At 39.2% G+C, this 17,956-nt stretch overlaps 1 protein-coding gene across 3 annotated transcripts in view; it reads left to right on the top strand.

The window, feature by feature from the left end:
- Zbtb37 (zinc finger and BTB domain containing 37) overlaps window positions 1-17,529 on the top strand; it is a 30,602-nt gene extending 13,073 nt beyond the window's left edge. For all 3 annotated transcript variants that reach the window (XM_075988382.1, XM_075988380.1, XM_075988381.1), the window contains one exon: window positions 1,137-17,529. In XM_075988382.1, the coding sequence (XP_075844497.1) occupies window positions 1,137-1,622 (486 nt within the window). In that variant the 3' untranslated portion in view covers window positions 1,623-17,529. The remainder of the gene's footprint in view (window positions 1-1,136) is intronic.
- The last annotated feature ends 427 nt before the right edge of the window (window positions 17,530-17,956 follow it).

The following is a 17,956-nucleotide window of genomic DNA, read 5'->3' as shown; positions in this document are numbered from 1 at the left end:
ACATGCAAGCAAAACACCAATACATAAAATAAAAAATGTTAAGAAATGATTTTAGTTTATAGCATGATAATGATGTGCTGATGTATTACATTATTGCATATATTTTTTATAAAGGTAGGTAACTGCTGGTTAACATAGTAATGATAGTGTCATAAAGGAAATTTGATTGTATTTGCCTTTATATACTCCATTCTTTCATGTATGTTTCATACTAGACATAAGCACATTTGAATTTTTGTTTAAATTAGTTAAAAGCAATTGAAATTTTTCCTCAGTTGCATTAGACATGACAAATGCTAATAGCCATGTGGTTACTTCATTGAGTAATTCAAATTATAGAACATTTCCATCACAGAAAGTTCTATATACTCTGTGGTTGATTGTCTAGAATACAGTTGTAAGGATAGACTCAAAGGATGGTATTGTGGGCTTATATTTTCCTATTACTGTAAAATAGTATTAAAGAAGAAGTTTTCAGTTTGACTTTTGGTTTTAGTTTTTGAGACATGTCTCATGTAGTTCAGGCTGATCTCCAACTCCCTATTTAGCCAAAAATAATCTTGAATTTCTAATTCTAATGTAGCAGAGGCTTAATAAGCATCCAATTCATCAGCCAGAACTTTGTGTTGCTTGTTTTTTATTGTTTTTTTTTCCTTAAAATTTATTTATTTTCACTTTATTTGCATTGGTGTTTTGCCTGCATTGGTGTATGTCTGTCAGATCTTGGAGTTACAACAGCTGTTAGCTGCTATTTGGGTGTTATTGGGTGCTGGGAATTGAACCCTGGTCCTCTGGAAGAGCAGTCAGTGCTCCCAACTACTGAGCCATCTCTCCAGCCCCTCTGTTCTTTTTACAGTAATAAAAGAATACTCTCAGAATTCTTCTTAAATTATTATGTTAATATATTTACTTTTTTGGTAATGAGTTTCCCTCTTGGCTCTCCATTACAAATAAGTGTGTATGGGCTAGGAATGTAACAAACATTTGCCTAGCTTGCACAAGGTCCTACGTTCTAGTCCTTACACCACACAGACACACAAACATATATATCCTAGTAACAGGAATAGGTAGATTGGGTTGCTTTTAACATATATGCTTAATATTATGTAATATTCACTTATTTTCTTCTGTCACAGGTAGAAGAGTCAGCAATGATGGGAGTTAGCGGCTATGTGGAGTATCTCCGAGAACAAGAGGTATCTGAGCGGTGGTTCCGGTATAATCCCCGCCTCACCTGCATCTACTGTGCCAAATCTTTCAACCAAAAGGGAAGTCTGGACCGCCACATGCGCCTGCATATGGGAATAACACCCTTTGTCTGCCGCATGTGTGGAAAAAAGTATACCCGGAAAGATCAGCTGGAATATCACATCCGCAAGCACACAGGCAACAAGCCCTTTCACTGTCATGTTTGTGGCAAAAGTTTCCCCTTCCAGGCCATCTTGAATCAACACTTTCGAAAAAACCACCCTGGCTGTATACCCCTGGAAGGGCCTCATAGCATTTCTCCTGAAACGACTGTAACATCCCGGCAAGCTGAGGAAGGGTCACCTTCTCAAGAAGAAATGGTTGCTCCTGGGGAATCTGCCCAGGGCTCAGTGTCTACTACTGGGCCAGATTGAAACATTGAGGGGGAAGGGGCAGACCCTCTTCCCCTCTGGGCGGTAAGCAGCCTATATCAAAATCATGGGCTGGTACTTAGATTCACAAAATGCCACATCGCTTGACTAGAAGATGTTCCCATGGTGTTGCCAAATTAGAGGATCATACAGAAAGCACGAAAAGCTCTTCTCCTCTTTCCCACCTCACTCACACTTTGGAAAATAATCAAGCAAATCAGCTTCTAATTCAGGGATCAACAGCCTTGGTTTGTTAACTTTATAAGAAAAAAATGTTTTTAACAAAACTGATCAGTGAATGGTCATTTATCTACCAGTCATGATTGAACACTGTACTTAGGTTCCTATCATCTTGATGGGTGAAATACTAGATCTAAAAAACAATCAAAAAAAAAAAAAACCAACAACAACAGGAGCTTTGGCCAACGGAAGCAGCCTATCAGAAGTGGGAAAGGTAGTCACACCGGTGAGAAAGAGGAATCTTTCCTTCCTCTTCCCTGCCAGAGCATGCATTTCCGTATTTTAAGAAAAAAAAAAAAGTGAATACTGGTGGTTCTTGTTGTTCTAAAAAGTTAGACTGTCTTTGCCCTGGGGAGGCATCTAGTACTTTGTCTTGTTTTGGCTACCTACTAGCAAGCATCATCACCTGAAGTACGTTAGGTAGGTAGAAGTAAAGTGAGAAGCCAGGCGTTTTCAGTGGGCACTTAAACATCTGGGAGCATGAGGAGGAGCAGGGAAGAAAGTGTTCTTATGTTTGCAAGTACTATGCATTGCAGAGCTGAACTGCAACTTTCTGATTGGTGTTTGTAAACCATAACACTTGCATGCCTCCTTGGGTGTTTCAAAAATGTTTCTAGTTATGAGTTATCCTGTTAGGCTGACTACCAAAATTCCATCCTCTTCAGCTCCTAGTTTCCTATAACAGCAATATTGTACATCAGAAATGTCACTTTTCAGTCAAATGAGCCTGGATTGTATTTTTAAATCCATAGGTCTCCACATTTGATAACTTTTATATGAAGTTTTTAAACATTTTTTTCCGCAATACTGTAGTTGAAGAGAGATTCGACACTGTTGTTCTTATTGCAACCACAGCTTCATTCCCTTCTGCGTGTTTTGTACTTTATATTTTCAGTCCAATGAAGAACCTCACTTAAACCTATGTCTTGGTTTTGCAAGTCTATATATAATTCATAAACCAATTAGCAAATTGCTGGAAACTCTTAAGAGTTTTTTTTAAAAAAAATAATACACTACAGGGCACTTCACTTACAAGACAATATCTTGCACAATCATGTTGCAATAAATGATCAAGGGATCAATTTTTAGCAGGTGTGGTTACATAATCATTCCTAAGATTTTTAAAACTTCAAGGGACTATTTTAGTGATTTTGAGTTTTTCTGAGATTCTTAACCCAGCTCTGAAAGAATTTACCAAACACATAGAGCTTTATATGCCCTGTCTTGCATGCAGAGAGAGGAGTAGGAATGTTAGACAGTACAGGCAAAAAGATGCCAGAAGTCTACAATGCAAGTAGAAGTCTCTAGTTTCTCCTGAGTGGTTTTTAAAGAATATTTAAAGGTGTAATGGTTTAAGTAATTGTTTTGGTACAGGGATATGTATGATTCTAAGAGATTTGGGAGAGGGGTTGGTCCTGCCTGCACTAGTGAGCCATTTATGACAATGTGAAGTTTGTGCTCCTTGTGAGCACCTTGGGTATGGAAAAGTGGAGAAAACGCATTTTTGGTGGTAAACTGGAATGCAAAGGGTAGCTTTAAGCAATCTGATAATTGTATATACTGTATCACTAGAGAAAGGTTTTCTCTTGTGGAAAAAGAAAAGAAATTCATCTTAAAAGGAGTATTATGGTGCTCCAATAGAAGAGCCTGCTCTTAAAAACAGCACGGAGGAGTTGTGTCTTATTGTTGATCATCATAGGCAGGCTTCTTGCTACTTAGTTGGGCAACAGCATGATAGAGTAAAAACTGTCTCGTAGAGTTACCTTGGGGATTGCTATGCTCTGTGGCATAAAAACAGAGTTGAAGTTCTCGGGAAACATTTTAGCTTCTATTCAAGGCTTTCAGTGGACAGACGTCATTACTGAACAGGCAGGTACCTGGGAAGTACAGAAAATGCTGCTTTAGATGATTTTTTTTAAACCAGCCAAAAATATTTTACATCTACCCTACTTTTGAAAAGTTAAGCTGTATGCTAAAAAGTTGTTTTTTGCATTGTTAACTTTTTAGGCTATATATGAGAAAATAGAGCTTTTAACTATTACCAAATTATAAAGGTTCAGGTGCAGAAATTTTGTACAGAGAAACTCCATCAAGTTCAGCCACTAACATCTTGAATGGGTAGAGACTGTTGAGATGTCAGGCATGTTTGGCAGGTTCCCTTCTGTTTTCATTCTTTTCTAATAGGTTCTCATTATATTGATACTGTGAAGAGTGCTTCCGGTCCTGAGACCACATCAGCACAGTCTTCTTTTCTAGTCTCTCCTCTAATTGGCCTAGCCAGAGCCATGAAATTCATGAGACTTGTAGCCAGGCTACCTTTGAAACAAATTAAAGTTTTCAAAGATAATCATCTGTGTTATTTAGAAATGGTACCTAATTCAAATATCCAGGATTCTTATCCAGATTCACTGTGAGATTGCCCTGCTTCTTTGCTAACATCACTGTCGGGTCATAAGTAGAATGCTCTATATATTAATGAATATTGGTATGCACAAGGAGTATGGTCATTAAGGGTGTACTAAATGGGCTTTAGCTGATGCTGAAACTTACTACCAAATCTTGACTTGCACATGTCAACCTGTGAGGGGAACTGCATTAGCAGTGAGAGCTAAATCACTAGATAACTTAATGCCATGGAATTGCAGTATCAGAACTATTATCATTGAGGGATACTTAGCAGAGAAGCTATCTAGTATTGTCATCCAAAGCAGAGAGTTGGTCACATGTGTATCTATTTTTACTCTAAATAGACTTTGTATTCTCTCTAAATTCTGATACTGATATAAACTGTGGCGTTCACATGGCAGTAACACTGTATTTACTCAGAAAGGCTCTTCCTAATGAATTCTTCTCTTTTTACACAGAACCGTAATTACCTCTAAACTGAGTTGAATTTTATTTTATATAAATTCCAAGCAACTTCATAGTTTGGGGGGATCTTGTTTTGTTTTTAGTATTTGAGACAGGGTCTTTGCTATGTAGTCCCTTGCTGTCATGGTCCTCACTATATAGCTCAGCAGGGCCTTGAACTCATAGGAATCCTTCTGTCTCAACGTCCTAAGTACTGAGATTACAGGCATGTGCCACCACACGTGGTCCCCATTCCATTTTGTTTTACTAAAGAACTAAATCTAATTTGGACTACATAAAACTGAATTAGTTTGTAAAAGACAAAAAAGAAAGAAAGCAGTTAAGAAAAGTTTTCTTGTATGTTTGCCTTTTTTCTGTTTCCAGATCCCTTGACGTCAGTGAAACAAAGATGGTATGAGAGTAAACGGAGACTGTCCCTGCCTCTTCATAGTGGGAATTCAGCTTTAGGTGGGACTGTCTGGTGGATGGGTGATGTCTAGAACTTCATTTGTATAACTGAGTAGTCCTTTGTCCACAAATAGCTTGGCACAGCCTTACTCTTAATGCATACTAGTTGTTTCTTTTAACTGGCGCAATTATTTCTTGTTTAACAAGGAGGTCTAATTTAAAGAAATAGAAGCAGTGGAAAATGGAAAAGGAAGGACTTTTTTCTTCTTGTTTTTTTGGTTTTCAAGACAGGATTTCTCTGTGTCGTTCTTGCTGTCTTGTAACTTGCTCTGTAAACCAGGTTGGCCTCATACTCAGAGATCTCCTGCCTTTGCTAGGACTATAAAGCATTTGCTATCATTGCCTGGCAAGGAAAGACTGCTTAATGTAGTAGAAAAGCTCTTAATAAGAAAGAGTTGACATCCTATAGGTAAGCAGGCATAATTTACTTTTCTCTTCCAAGTATGTTCTTTTCCTTATTTGTACACTTATTTATTCAAGGAATATTCAGTGAATCATTACTGAGCAATCTTTGGAAATGGAGCTTTTTACATGAGGCCACAATGGAAAAGAACTTAAAATACTAAAATATTTTCATAGCTGAGTTAGGAAAGAAACAGCAAGCTGTTGCCAGGTAAATCACTGACTTTGAGAGTAGCCCTCAGCAAAGCAGATCCCTAGGGTTTATGGGTTAAATCAGGGTTCAGCAAACCATGGCCCTAAAATCAAATATGAAGAAAAGTATACCCTAACACCTATTTGTTTAGCTATTGTTTATGGTTTCTTTCTACTATGATGATAAAGTTGAGTACTTGGCTAACAAAGCCTGAAAATACTGTGGAAGGTGTCAAAGGTTTGCCATCTTCAGCTTACTTTTGGAAGGTTGACTCTAAATTATTACTCCTACTCTTTCACCTTTAGCATAGTGTAATTGAGGCCTTAAATTCATAATCACATCTGCATTGGATACTTGAGAAGAGTGTGTCATCTTCTCCTAGATCCCCATAAACCCTCTTGGTTTTTCTTCTGCTTGATTCCCATTCCAGAAAGGAAAAGTAGAATGGGTTATAAGCCAAAAAGAAGCTGGATTATGATTTGCCCTTGCCCAAAATGTATAAGTAGATTAAGTTTAGCATAGTAGTTGTTTATAACAAAACATCTCTTATAAGAAAAAATCCCACTTATAACAGTGTGGAGTTAAATGGGTACCCTATTCAAAAAGTTAATGCTTTTGTAAATTTTGCCATTTCTGATCTTGCTTAAAGTGATTTGCATGATAATGGCATAAATGAACTTAACCTCCTAGGATTAAAGAGTAATTTCTGTTATGGATAGTTACTACTGGTTGTGGTGACTCTTGCCTGTATCCTAGCACTTAGGAAGGAAGGTGAAGATAAGGCTCAGGAGTTCAGATTTATCCTTGGCTACAAAAAGTTTGAGGGTAGCCAAGGCTATGTGAGACTGTCTAAAAAAAAAACATAACAAAAGATGTTTTGATTCTTATCAGATGTACTGTTTTTCTAGATTAGATACCTGTATTTTTCCCTTTATTTTAATCTTCTTAGGTAAATTCACTCTGTCCTCATTTAGACAAAAAAAAAAAAAAAAAACCTCTAATCTTTTTCTTTTGGATGTGTTAAAGCATAGATAGTAAAATGTCAAGATTTCAAATTTTTCTTAGGCCCATTCTTATATAACTGCTATTGTCTAATTTGTTAAAATATATGTTGGACTATTACATATTTACTTAGGGAAGATTCATTCTTAGTGTTATACAAGGTGTGGAGAAATGTGAAATGCTAAATGTTTTCATAGAAATCCTTGTAAGAGGAGAATATGATTCTTCCCCATTTGGAAATACATGGGCTTCAGAGTTTCATTTGGGTGGTTTACTAGACAATGCTAATGCAGTACAGTGAGTTTGATTTGTTGTTATGAGTCCTAGTGTAGATAAAGATAGGATGAGTCACTGGTCTCCACATAAGACATGTCTTTCATTCTTTTGGTTTGGTTTGGTTTGGTTTAGTTTTGCTATTTTTTGTTGTTGTTTTTTATTTTTGTTTTTTATTTATTTGTTTTCTGACAGGGTCTCACTGTGTAACTCTGTCTAGTCTAGAACTCCCTATGTAGGTCATACTGGCCTGGAACTCACAAGAGATCTCTCTGCCTCTGCCTCTCAAGTGCTGGGACTAAAGGCATTTGTTACCCCACTAACCACTGCTTTGTTCTTAAAGTTGCCTTCTAATAAGATATTTCTGTGTTTTATGTGATATCGCCTCTGAAAAATTGATAATCCTCATTGTAAAGTTTCAGAATATTCATCTAAGTTAAGTCTGTTTGTCTCAGAGCACATTACACTTAGTCATAATGGGTTTTCTGGTTGATCTGGGACCTGTTACTTAGAGAGAACTTGGCTGCACATAACTGAATCATTTCAGCTGTGCACTGTTTGAGGTTTTTCTAATAGATGTCATTTAGGGATTGATTGAAAGCATTGGAGTTTGCCAAGCATTGTGATTAATTCTCAGTGTTTTTGCTTCTCTGCTTTCTAGTGTTTTTCCTGGTCTTCAGAGCAGGATTTTTAAATGGTGCTTTTTCCCAGGCTGGTGTTTTACTTAAGATAGTAAGTAGGCTTTCTTCCTCAGGACAGGCCAGAGCTGAAAAGTGTGCGTATGTTAGAATACCTGAGCTTGTTACATTACAAAGAATTATTGCTAAGGACAGTGACCTAAAACCTTTAGAGGTGTCTGTACAGATCATCCATTTCGGTTGTGTTAGACCGTCTTTTCTCAGATGATACACAGCAATACTAGAAAGACACACAGTTACCTGAAATCTACATTATCTTTACAGAGGATATAAAAATATTTTTTTATAAATAATTTCTAATCTCACAGCCTTCCCCTTCTATATCAGAAACACTTCTTAACACAGTTACAAGATCTCCAGTAGCTCAACTAGTACAAGCTTTAAACAGCAAAGCTAACTTAGGAAGGCAGAGCATAGTGTGTATGGCAGGGTGTTTTTCTAATGCTTGTTATCTGTGTTTACTCAGTAGTTCCTGTGGAGGAACCTTAAGTGCATAAGGTAATCTATATTGAGCGTCCCATGTGACCAACACCATAATTTAATACCATGAATTTTAGGATATGAATTATTCCATAATGCCAGAAGTTAAAGTATCTCATAGAAACATATGCAACTACTTATCTTCACTGGTAGGTAATATGTAGGAAACTATGTCCATAATAGGCCGGGCGGTTGTGGCGCACGCCTCTAATCCCAGCACTCCGGAGGCAGAGGCAGGCGGATCTCTGGGAGTTCGAGGCCAGCCTGGTCTACAAGAGCTAGTTCCAGGACAGGAACCAAAAGCTACAGAGAAACCCTGTCTCGAAAAACAAAACAAAACAAAAAAATAAATGTTAAATACTTTTGGTACCTGACAATGTGGTTGGAATTTGTAAAACAAAACCAGCTTTAGTTAGTTGTGGCTTCCCATTCTTTTGGGATTTGGGGGGTTTTTTTGTTTGTTTGTTTTATTTTCTGTTTTGTTTTTGGTTTTTTTTGTTTGTTTGTTTTTTGAGAGGCAGGGTCTCTCAGGGTAGCTCTGGATGTCCTAGAACTTACTACATATGCCAGGCTATCCTTGAATTCATAGAGATCTGCTGCCTCTGCATCCTGAGTATTAGTATTAAAGGTGTGCTTCACCATGCCCAGCATGGCTTCCCATTCTTGAGAGTCTCAAACCTACTTGTTGGGAGTCTGAGACATGATTTTTCAGGGAGCTTGCATTTTTTACTATAGAGTTCTAAAGAAGTACTTACCTATACTGTGTGCTCTACTAGCATGACTGCAGTTACATCAAGTATTCCTGAGGTGATAAGAATACAAGAAAAACAGCCAACTTTTTTGGGTGTTTATGTGCCAGACACGGTTTCTTAATTTATCTAATCCTCGCGTCAGTCTGTTGGGATTATTGTTACCTTCATCTCAGAGAGAAGGACACACTTCGTCTCTTCATAGGCAGTGTAACACCAGATTTCTCTGGATAGCCTCTAGTGCCTTCAGTGAGTGTAATTATGGCACGTTTTATAGATGAGAAAGCTGATGAGCCTAAGGGTATATAACTTTACAGTTCGTATTTACCAATCCAATTCCAAAGTCCTGACTACCTCCAGTATGTCACATTTACTTTCTATACAGTATCTAGTAATATTCCTACTTTTAGTGAACTTGCAATCAAGGGCAGAGGCTGGAGAGATGGTTAAAGCTCAGTGGTTAAAGCACTGACTATTCTTCATGAGGACCTAGATTTGCTTTCCTACATTACAGCTCACAGCTTGTTATTATAATCCCAGAGGATTCAGAGCTCTCTTCTGACCTCTTCAGGTACAGACATGCACATTGTACAAAGACATAAATGCAGGCAAAACAACCATAGACATAAGTAAAATTTAGTATAACCCAAGAGTAAGTTATTAGCAGATTTCTTCAAAGAGTCTTGTAGTTGGTCTCTATGCAGACTTGAGTAGGAATCTTGCCCACTTAAAAGAGTTGCCCATTGGAATGTCTAATTGTGAGTAAGTTGGGTGAGTTACTATTTTAAAATGAATTTTTTTCTGGCTATCTATTGCTGCATAACAAAGTACCCTAAAGTTTAAAGTGGCTTAACAACCATTTTATAAATCTTGACTTTGTAAAAAGTTAGAGGTTAAAGAAGAAGGGGCAGGTGGTTGAACTGGTCTGGAAGGTCCAAGATTATGTCATGCATGCCTAATGTAGGGAGACCTGAAAAGCTGGCTTTAGCCTTTCCATTGAGTTTCAAGGAGTTTGGGTTTTTCAAAATAGAGTTTCTCTAGCTCTGGCTGTCCTAGAAACTAGCTCTGTAGACCAGTCTGGGCTCTAACTCAGAGATTTACTGCCTCAGCCTCCCAAGTATTGGAATTTAAGGCGTGCATCACCACTGCCTGGCACATAGTTGGGCTTCTTAATATGGCAGCTCTTAATAGACTGCTAAAAGCTGGGCAAAAGAACTGATCTTCTTAAAGGCCAGACCTACAATCATCATGGGGTCACTGTCATACTTTAGTCAGTGGTGAGCCCAGATCTTAGAAGAGAGGAAATACCCTAACACTTATGAAAAATATGAAGAGATTTGAGGCCATGTTGAATTGTGTACAGGAAATATTAGATTTTGAATTTTCTTTTTTAAACCTTTGAGGGTCAGTTACTAGTGTCCTTGAAGCCATTTATTAGATCTGTTGTGGCATAGTAAAAGATATAGAAGGAGAATGAGACAAATATTTGAGGCACATTTTATTGGCCTTACCTCAGATTCTACATATTTTAAAGCAGTCCTTCCTTTTCCACTCTATACTGTGTCCCAGGTTGTGAGCTTTTGCTAAAGTTGCCGTGAAACCATGATAGTTAGACAGGCTGAGCCAAAAATACTTCCAAGGAAGTAAAAAGCTTGCAGCTTGAAATGTTGGGGTTTTGTTTGTTTGTTTTGAGACAGCTGTATTTTAAGTTTAAGTGGAAAATTCCTGTGATGTGGCTACTAAATCGTTTTCAGGAATTTCTCTTGTGTGGCTACATATCATATTGTTGAGATCATAAAAGGTTCTTGTACTGAGGTCTTACACATCAGTCAAACGCACACTTTAACCACCAAGCTACACCTGCAGCTTATGATAGTAAACATTTTACTCTCTTTATCTCATCTCTATCTTTACCACTTCTCCTATAATTTTGTGCTTAAAAATGAATTTGTTAATCCCATTCTTACTGCTTTTCTTACAGGAAAATCAATTGCCAGTTTTGTGTGTCTTTAGTCTCTTAGCAGCTGTTACCAGCCTCTCTCTCATTGAAGTTTTTTGAGGCTGGAGTTGTCAGATTTATAATGCTTTTATTTAAGCCCCTGGTGACTTAAAATAATCAGACTGAAAAACTTACACTAGTTCTGGATTGAGGAGAAGATGGTAGAGAATGAGCTGTGCTCTAGTTATCCCAAGTCAGTACCCTTCCAAGAGAGGAGATTCCAAGTTGTCATGCAATATAATGGTGTCTGTTGCTAAGAGAGGCCTAGGGAAATGGAAGGGTTCTAAGGAGCCAGGGACTTGTACTGTAGTTAGATATCCAAAGGTAGAATGGAGATTAAGTAGATTTTATCATGTAAACATTGGGGGAAGTTTTTAGTGAATAAAAAGGACAGAGCTTCCAAAAGAAAAGAAAGACTAGAACTTAATTTAAAACTGTTTTTTCTTAGCCGGGCGGTGGTGGCGCACGCCTTTAATCCCAGCACTCGGGAGGCAGAGGCAGGCGGATCTCTGTGAGTTCGAGACCACTCTGGTCCACAAGAGCTAGTTCCAGGACAGGCTCCAAAACCACAGAGAAACCCTGTCTCGAAAAACCAAAAAAAAAAAAAAAAAGCTGTTTTTTCTTGATTCTCATTTCCACCATTATATAATTTATCTCCCCCCGCCCTTTTTTTTTCTCGAGACAGGGCTTCTCTGTGTAGACCAAGCTGACCTTAAACTCACAGAGACCTGACTGTCTGCCTCCCTAGAGCTGGGATTAAAGGCGTACACTGCTACTGCCCAACAAACTGCCCTTCTTGACAGAGACACTTTGAGATTGCAGTCCCAGGAAATGAGCTTTACTGTGCTAACCTATGCTGTGACTCAGGCGTTGTTTTCTGGCTCATTGGAAGCTTCTTGGGAACCTCTGTGGTCTCAAGTTTGCAGTCATTGGATGGTTGCATCGGAAAAGAGAGCAGGATGAGAAAAGGGAATCCTGCTGTTGACAGTCTTTGGTTTCAGCATCATGGTCACAGAAGTCTGAGAGAATGGTCTGTTCCCAAAGTCATAGAAACCCAACTGTAGTGGTTAAAAACCACTCAGAAACAAAAATGCTATGCAGGGAAGAAAGCTTAAATGTGTTTTCTCTGGAAGCCAAATTACTAAAGTGGTCACTAAAAGTGTGCTGAAAGTCACCTCTGACATGGTGTCAGATAACGACATACCTAGGATTTATATGGAGTTTCTAGTGTTTTTACAAAATTAACTTTAAATCCAGTAATGAGTTTTATTGTTGTTTTTAATGAGCCTATTTTCTTTTTGGAAAAAAAAATGGCTCAATAAAAATATCACTAAAGAATTGAGTTGTATATGCATGTGTATTAAACACAGAATGGTATACTGAAGATGGTTCATGCAAATAACTTTTATGGGAAGTTTAGCTATTTTCTTAATGTCTTTTCATAAATGTATGTTATAAATATATTTACTCACCCACCTAGATCTTGGTAGCATAGAAATATTTCATTTGTTGTGTTGGACTAGAAGTTAAATTCGTGGCATAGTAGGCTATGAGAGCTTTAGTTAACTTTGTATTTGGGCTTAAAAAAACGTTTCTTGCACTTTCTGTTTATAAAGATGTTATAACACATCTAGTAGTGCAGCTGCTTTTTTAGAGCCAGCAGATGTAGGTATTAAAATGATATATATGCTTAAAGCCCTCAGAAAAGAAAATATACATATAGCTACCTGAAAAGGGTTAGGGATCAATACAAAATACAACCTGAAAGTAGCTATTGGGATAAACTTACTGTTGCTGTGAATTGCAATATGTTGCTGAGTTGTCAGGTATGTGTGTGAATTACATGTATGTAAGGAAAAGATGTTTAATGAAGGCAGATAAGTCAATGTAAAATATCCTACCTCCCACTAATATGAAAATTAGCATATTCAAGATTGCCCGGTAGCCCATGGACATGAGCCTAATTCCTCAGCTCCTCTACCCCCATCCTTTTCTATCTACATTTCAGCTCCTCTACCTCTGGGCATTTGCCTGAAAAAAATCGGGTTAGCTTTCTGTAGCAAGCAGGGGAAAGCTAGACTCAAAGAACAGAGGTTATCATGTAGATGTTAATGTTTGATTCGTGTTGCCCAAGCCACGCACCTGTCTAGTAGAAGTGTCTTGTAGAGGTAGAGAAGAGGCTTTCCTGGTTTTGCTGTCTATGTGTGCCTCACATATATGCGGTTTTCCTGTGTTACCCAGAGTGGCCTCAAGCTCTCCATCCTCTTGACTCACCCTCCATTTTTGCTGTTTGTTTGTGATGTTCCCAAGGAAGAACCCTAGGCCTTGCTTTGCAGCTCAGGCTGGCCTTGAACTATTATTGTTCCTGCCTTGGCCTCTTGAGTGCTGCCACTACCAGCATGTGGCACCACACCCACTTTTTGTGTTTGGTCCTTAAGATGCCCCCAACTCCTTTGAATGATTGAAACATCACTGTTCTTTCATCACCATTTGCAGTTCATTTTGTAGGGACTAGAATATTAACTACATTTATTTTCCTTTTCTTTTTTTTCTTAACGGCATTTTCCTGATAACGAGCCTGCTACCAATATCTTACGTGGGTATACATAAAAAGGATTTTTGGAAGATCTGTTTTGCTTCTGATTACTCTAAAGAGAGATGCGCTTTTTAAAATACCAATTACTGTCATAATAGTCAAGATTTGGATTTTGTACATGGCAGGAAAGTTCATTTCACCAGTAAAATGCCACCTAATCAGAACTGATTTCTCCTTGAGGTAGTAGTTCCCGGAGCCAAGTCGGCTTACCTACCTTTTAAACACTTGTTTGCTGAGGACTAACTGCTGGCTCTAACAGCTACCCTAGAATGCTTACTACCTTTTCATTCTCATGCTCTGTCATGGTTAGAAATGAACATTAGTCGATTATCCATTTTCAGATCTTTAGGGTTGCCACTTTTTTCTGGCTATTGTTTTCTTTTCTTGTGACATGAGGTAAGGGTAGGTAGGGAACACAGACAATGTGAAATTCCCAATAGGGAGAGAAGCATTCCATGTAAGTGACTGTGAACAGTTTGTGAGTAAATCCAGTATGAGTTCTCCAGGGAGAAAGGTAAAACAAACATGTTGAGTCTGCTCACAACTCTTTCATTGCTAAACCATAGAGTAGCACTCAGTCTTAGCCACGCTAGTATTTCAGACTCAGGAATTAAGTTGTGCTTAGGAAAGTTTCTTCCTCTGGCATTGTTTTTGTATAGTCTTGTCCTAGGCCTGCCCCCTGATGTCTTGCTATAAACTATACTTTAAAACACATGCTTAATTCTTACTTAATAATATTTTGTCAGTGTTGCTGCCTTTTTGGTCAAACTGATTTATTTGGGAAGAAAAAAATAAAGATGTGCCCAGGTAATTTTCTAAGTTACGTTAAATTCACGAATCTAGAAGGAAACAGATGTTTACTCTCTTCTCTGGCTTAGACGAGTATTGACTTTTGTCCGTTTAAAATCACCTGAAATCCCTTCCAGACATTCACTTTTGACTGGTCTGTTTTGCAGCCCAGGCTTTCAAAAGTTCTCTAGGGATGGAGTGGGCGTGCAGTGTGGCTTTGTTGGAGAGCTCCTACTTAGCACGCACAAGACCCTGGATTCATTTTCCTAGACAACAACAATAGAAACCTACTTGAATGGTTCTGGTGTACAGCCAGGGTTGGAAGTGACTTTGTGGGTAGTCATTCTTAGTCTTGGGCTGGATAATCTCAAGTAGCAGTTTCTCCTTCCCCAACTCCGGAAGTGAAACGGAAGTGGGTTTTGTTCATTTTTGTTGTTTGAAAAGAGAAAGAACTCCTTGGAATGAAAGGGACAGGGACGCCAGGAGAAAAATGCCTGGAGCTATTTTTCTTGACCCAGGTACCTTTGCTGCTATCTCTTTTAAAGCTGGCAGTGGGCCAGAGCTCAGACTCATCTGTTTCTTCTCAGAGTATGTCTGGAGGGAAATGTTACAATTGATGTAGTATCCTCTGCCAAATACTAAGCGTGTGTAAGTAAATGAAAGCAGTTTTCAAGGCCTGTTCTCTAGAGTCCTTTTCCTCTGCATGTGTGACTTGAGTGAAATAGAGCAGCACTTCAGTGTACTGTAGAAACACAAGTCCAAGTCCAAGCTGTCCGCAGCTACTTTCCTTTGTAAGTCAAACAAGCTGTGTTGCTACTTAATGGAGAAAAAAATAATCCTGTCTTGGGCAATCATAACCCTTTGGATTATTTGTCTCTTAGCCTAGTAGAATTTCTTTGTCAAGGAACTCTTGCTTTTCCTTTGCTGTTTCTTTCTGAATGAAATGAACTAGCCAAGGCTTAATTATTCTAACTAGTATATGACATTTTAACACTTTGTTCTAGAATGTTAAAAGACCTAACCAGTTATTCCAGAGTGAGATTCCATAGCTTCCAACCTAACCCTAAGTAGAAGAGATGTGTAATGGCCATGACACTTTATTGCCTGCCTGTGGCAACCTTGCATGTGGTGATAGGGAGGGAAGAGTTGTTCCAGCAGCCATAGAAAATGAAAACCACTTTTCAAAGTAGCTACTAAGAAGCAGCTTCTGTCTGCTGAAAGAGATGTGTGCTCCGAGAGCAAGTTCAGTGGAGCAGACTCAGCAAATCCTGTTCATGCATTGCCCGTTAGTAATTGATAATTTGGACTTCAGAAATAGGTGGTGGAAGAACAGGAGGGTTAGGGAAAAAGCTGGTGAGAGTGGAGGACTAATAGCATCAGACTATGAACACTTGTTCTGAGTAGCATTAAGGCATTGGTGTTGACTGGCTGTATGTAAATCCTGCAGCATCAGAGAGCCAGCTGCCTCCCTAGCCTCAGGAAGCTCTGAACTCCTGCTGGTAGGGAGTGGGCTTGGAAAGCAGGTACTGTTGAAAACCCCTAGAGCTTTCATGTTGGAGAACTTTGTGGAGTACTGGGAAAGTTGTTGAACTTTTTGTAGATTGTACCACACTGGACTTTTAAGATTTTGAAGAGACAAAAGAGGCAAGTGGGGAAGTGGCAGTAAACAGTAAATATGTTAGCTTTTGATACTTTGAGCAAGGGGTAAAAGAAATTTCTAGCACTACTGTAAAGTCGGATCATCTTCTGCTCTAATGTGTTGTCTTGCTCGTTCGTTCATTCATTCATTCATTCATTCATTCATTCACTCTGCCTTGCCCTCTTGCTTTCTTGCCCCTGCCTGTCTTTCTTTTAGTCCTGGGTATTAAATGGTATTAGACCCGAGAACCCGGAGCATGCTGGGCAAGCATTCTACCACTGAACTATATATTCGCAGATCCAGATCCCTTCTGAAATAGCTAAGCAACTGCTGGGCTGGTCACAGTGGGACCTTGCTCCATCTCCTGGCCCTCAGTAAAAGCAAAAGTCATTGCTGAACTCTAGGCCAAGGGGGTGTGCTCTCCTCGGAGTCCATTCTCACCGCAGTGTCTCTTCACAGCTTCAGCCTGTGGCATTGTTTTCTGTTCTGGTGGATTTTTACTCAGGGCCCAGTGGCTTCCGTTCCCCTTACGACATCTTTAGAGCAGCACTGTAGCCTACCTAAGTGAGGGAAAAGCAGTTGCGGGCACGTAGATCTCCTGGCTTCTGTCTTAGGATGGGGCCCACTCAGGTGCTGCCTCTGAAAGGCTGAGGGTTGGAAGAGGAAAGTCAGTGCAGCAGAAAGCTGGTTTCCTTCAGATGGGCCTGTTCTGAAGGAGCTCCAACTACTCTATGGTGCTTACTTAATGGGTGACAGCTGCCTCCCAGCTACCTGTCCCTGGCACTGTGCCTTCCCACTGGTCACTGTGAAAAGTAGGTCACACTGGACTCAGAGGCCAGAATCCAGGACAAGATCCCTCTTCCTGAGCCCATTACTTCTTCATGCAGCTTATAATGTAGCATTAACTTCTTTTGAGAACTCTGGGGCTTTTCTTCCCAAGAAACAGTAAAACATTTACAAGAAAACAGAAAAGTAGATTTGGGCTATAGCTGTCACCTTAAGAAATCACAGAAAGATTTCACTTCAGCTGCTACTGAGTGACAGCAAGAACAGCTGTGGTCTCTTCCTGTTTCTGAAGCTGACACAGTAGCGGTTCTAGCAGCAGACTCACCTAGACAGTTTCCACGGCTGTTCATCAAGGATACTGAATGCATACTGAAACAGACAATCACTTTCTAAGACATTAGTCCTGGACGGGAATGGGGTATGTTTTGAACTGTAAGAACTTACCAGTCAATTTTCTTCCTATGAAGAGTCTTAACGTTTGAGATTTGTCTTTCATCTACAACAATTCCTCCGTTCATAGTAAAGATGCCTCAGAAAAGGGTGCCCGGGAAGCGCTCCCACACTTCTGAGAACGCCAGGCGGGCTGTGTGCATCTTGTCTCCTAAGACTTTGTGTTTTGTTGTTGTTGTGACCTTGGTTATAAGGATCTATATAGGAGTAGGGTTTTTCTCCCCAGCCTCCTTTAACCATCACTTCAGTGTAAGCCCTTCCACCCCTTTACTGAGAAAAAAAAAAATATATATATATATATATATATATATTAAAAAAAAACCACAAAAGGTATGCACTTTAATTCCTAAGGAGTGTGGTTGTTCCTGGCCCTTAAGCCAGAACTCAGGAGGAGAGCTGAAGAAGGAAACTCTTTGCCAGACCCTGTAAGATTTAACCAAATGTCTTTGCCTCTGCCCCCTAGTGCTGGGGATTGAGCCAGGGCCTTACTCGTGCTAGGCAACTGCTGCCCCAGTCACAGTATCTTAAAGTGAACACAAAGTACCATGTTTGCGAACTGCCACCAAGCGCTCCTGCCAAAGGGGTAAGGAACCACTAAATAAAAGAGTCCAAAATACTTACCCTGATTTTGGAATTTTTCCTGAGGGAAATTTTATTTTTATTGAATTATTTTTTTAGCTACCAAAGTATAAAAAGAAAAGTCTGTGTTATTTTGTGGTAAGC

The sequence above is a fragment of the Microtus pennsylvanicus genome, chromosome 10 (assembly GCF_037038515.1).
Source record: "Microtus pennsylvanicus isolate mMicPen1 chromosome 10, mMicPen1.hap1, whole genome shotgun sequence".
In the NCBI taxonomy this organism is placed as follows: domain Eukaryota; kingdom Metazoa; phylum Chordata; class Mammalia; order Rodentia; family Cricetidae; genus Microtus; species Microtus pennsylvanicus.
The sequence above is the reverse complement of the archived record's forward strand: the minus strand, read 5'-3'. Positions and strand labels throughout refer to the sequence as shown.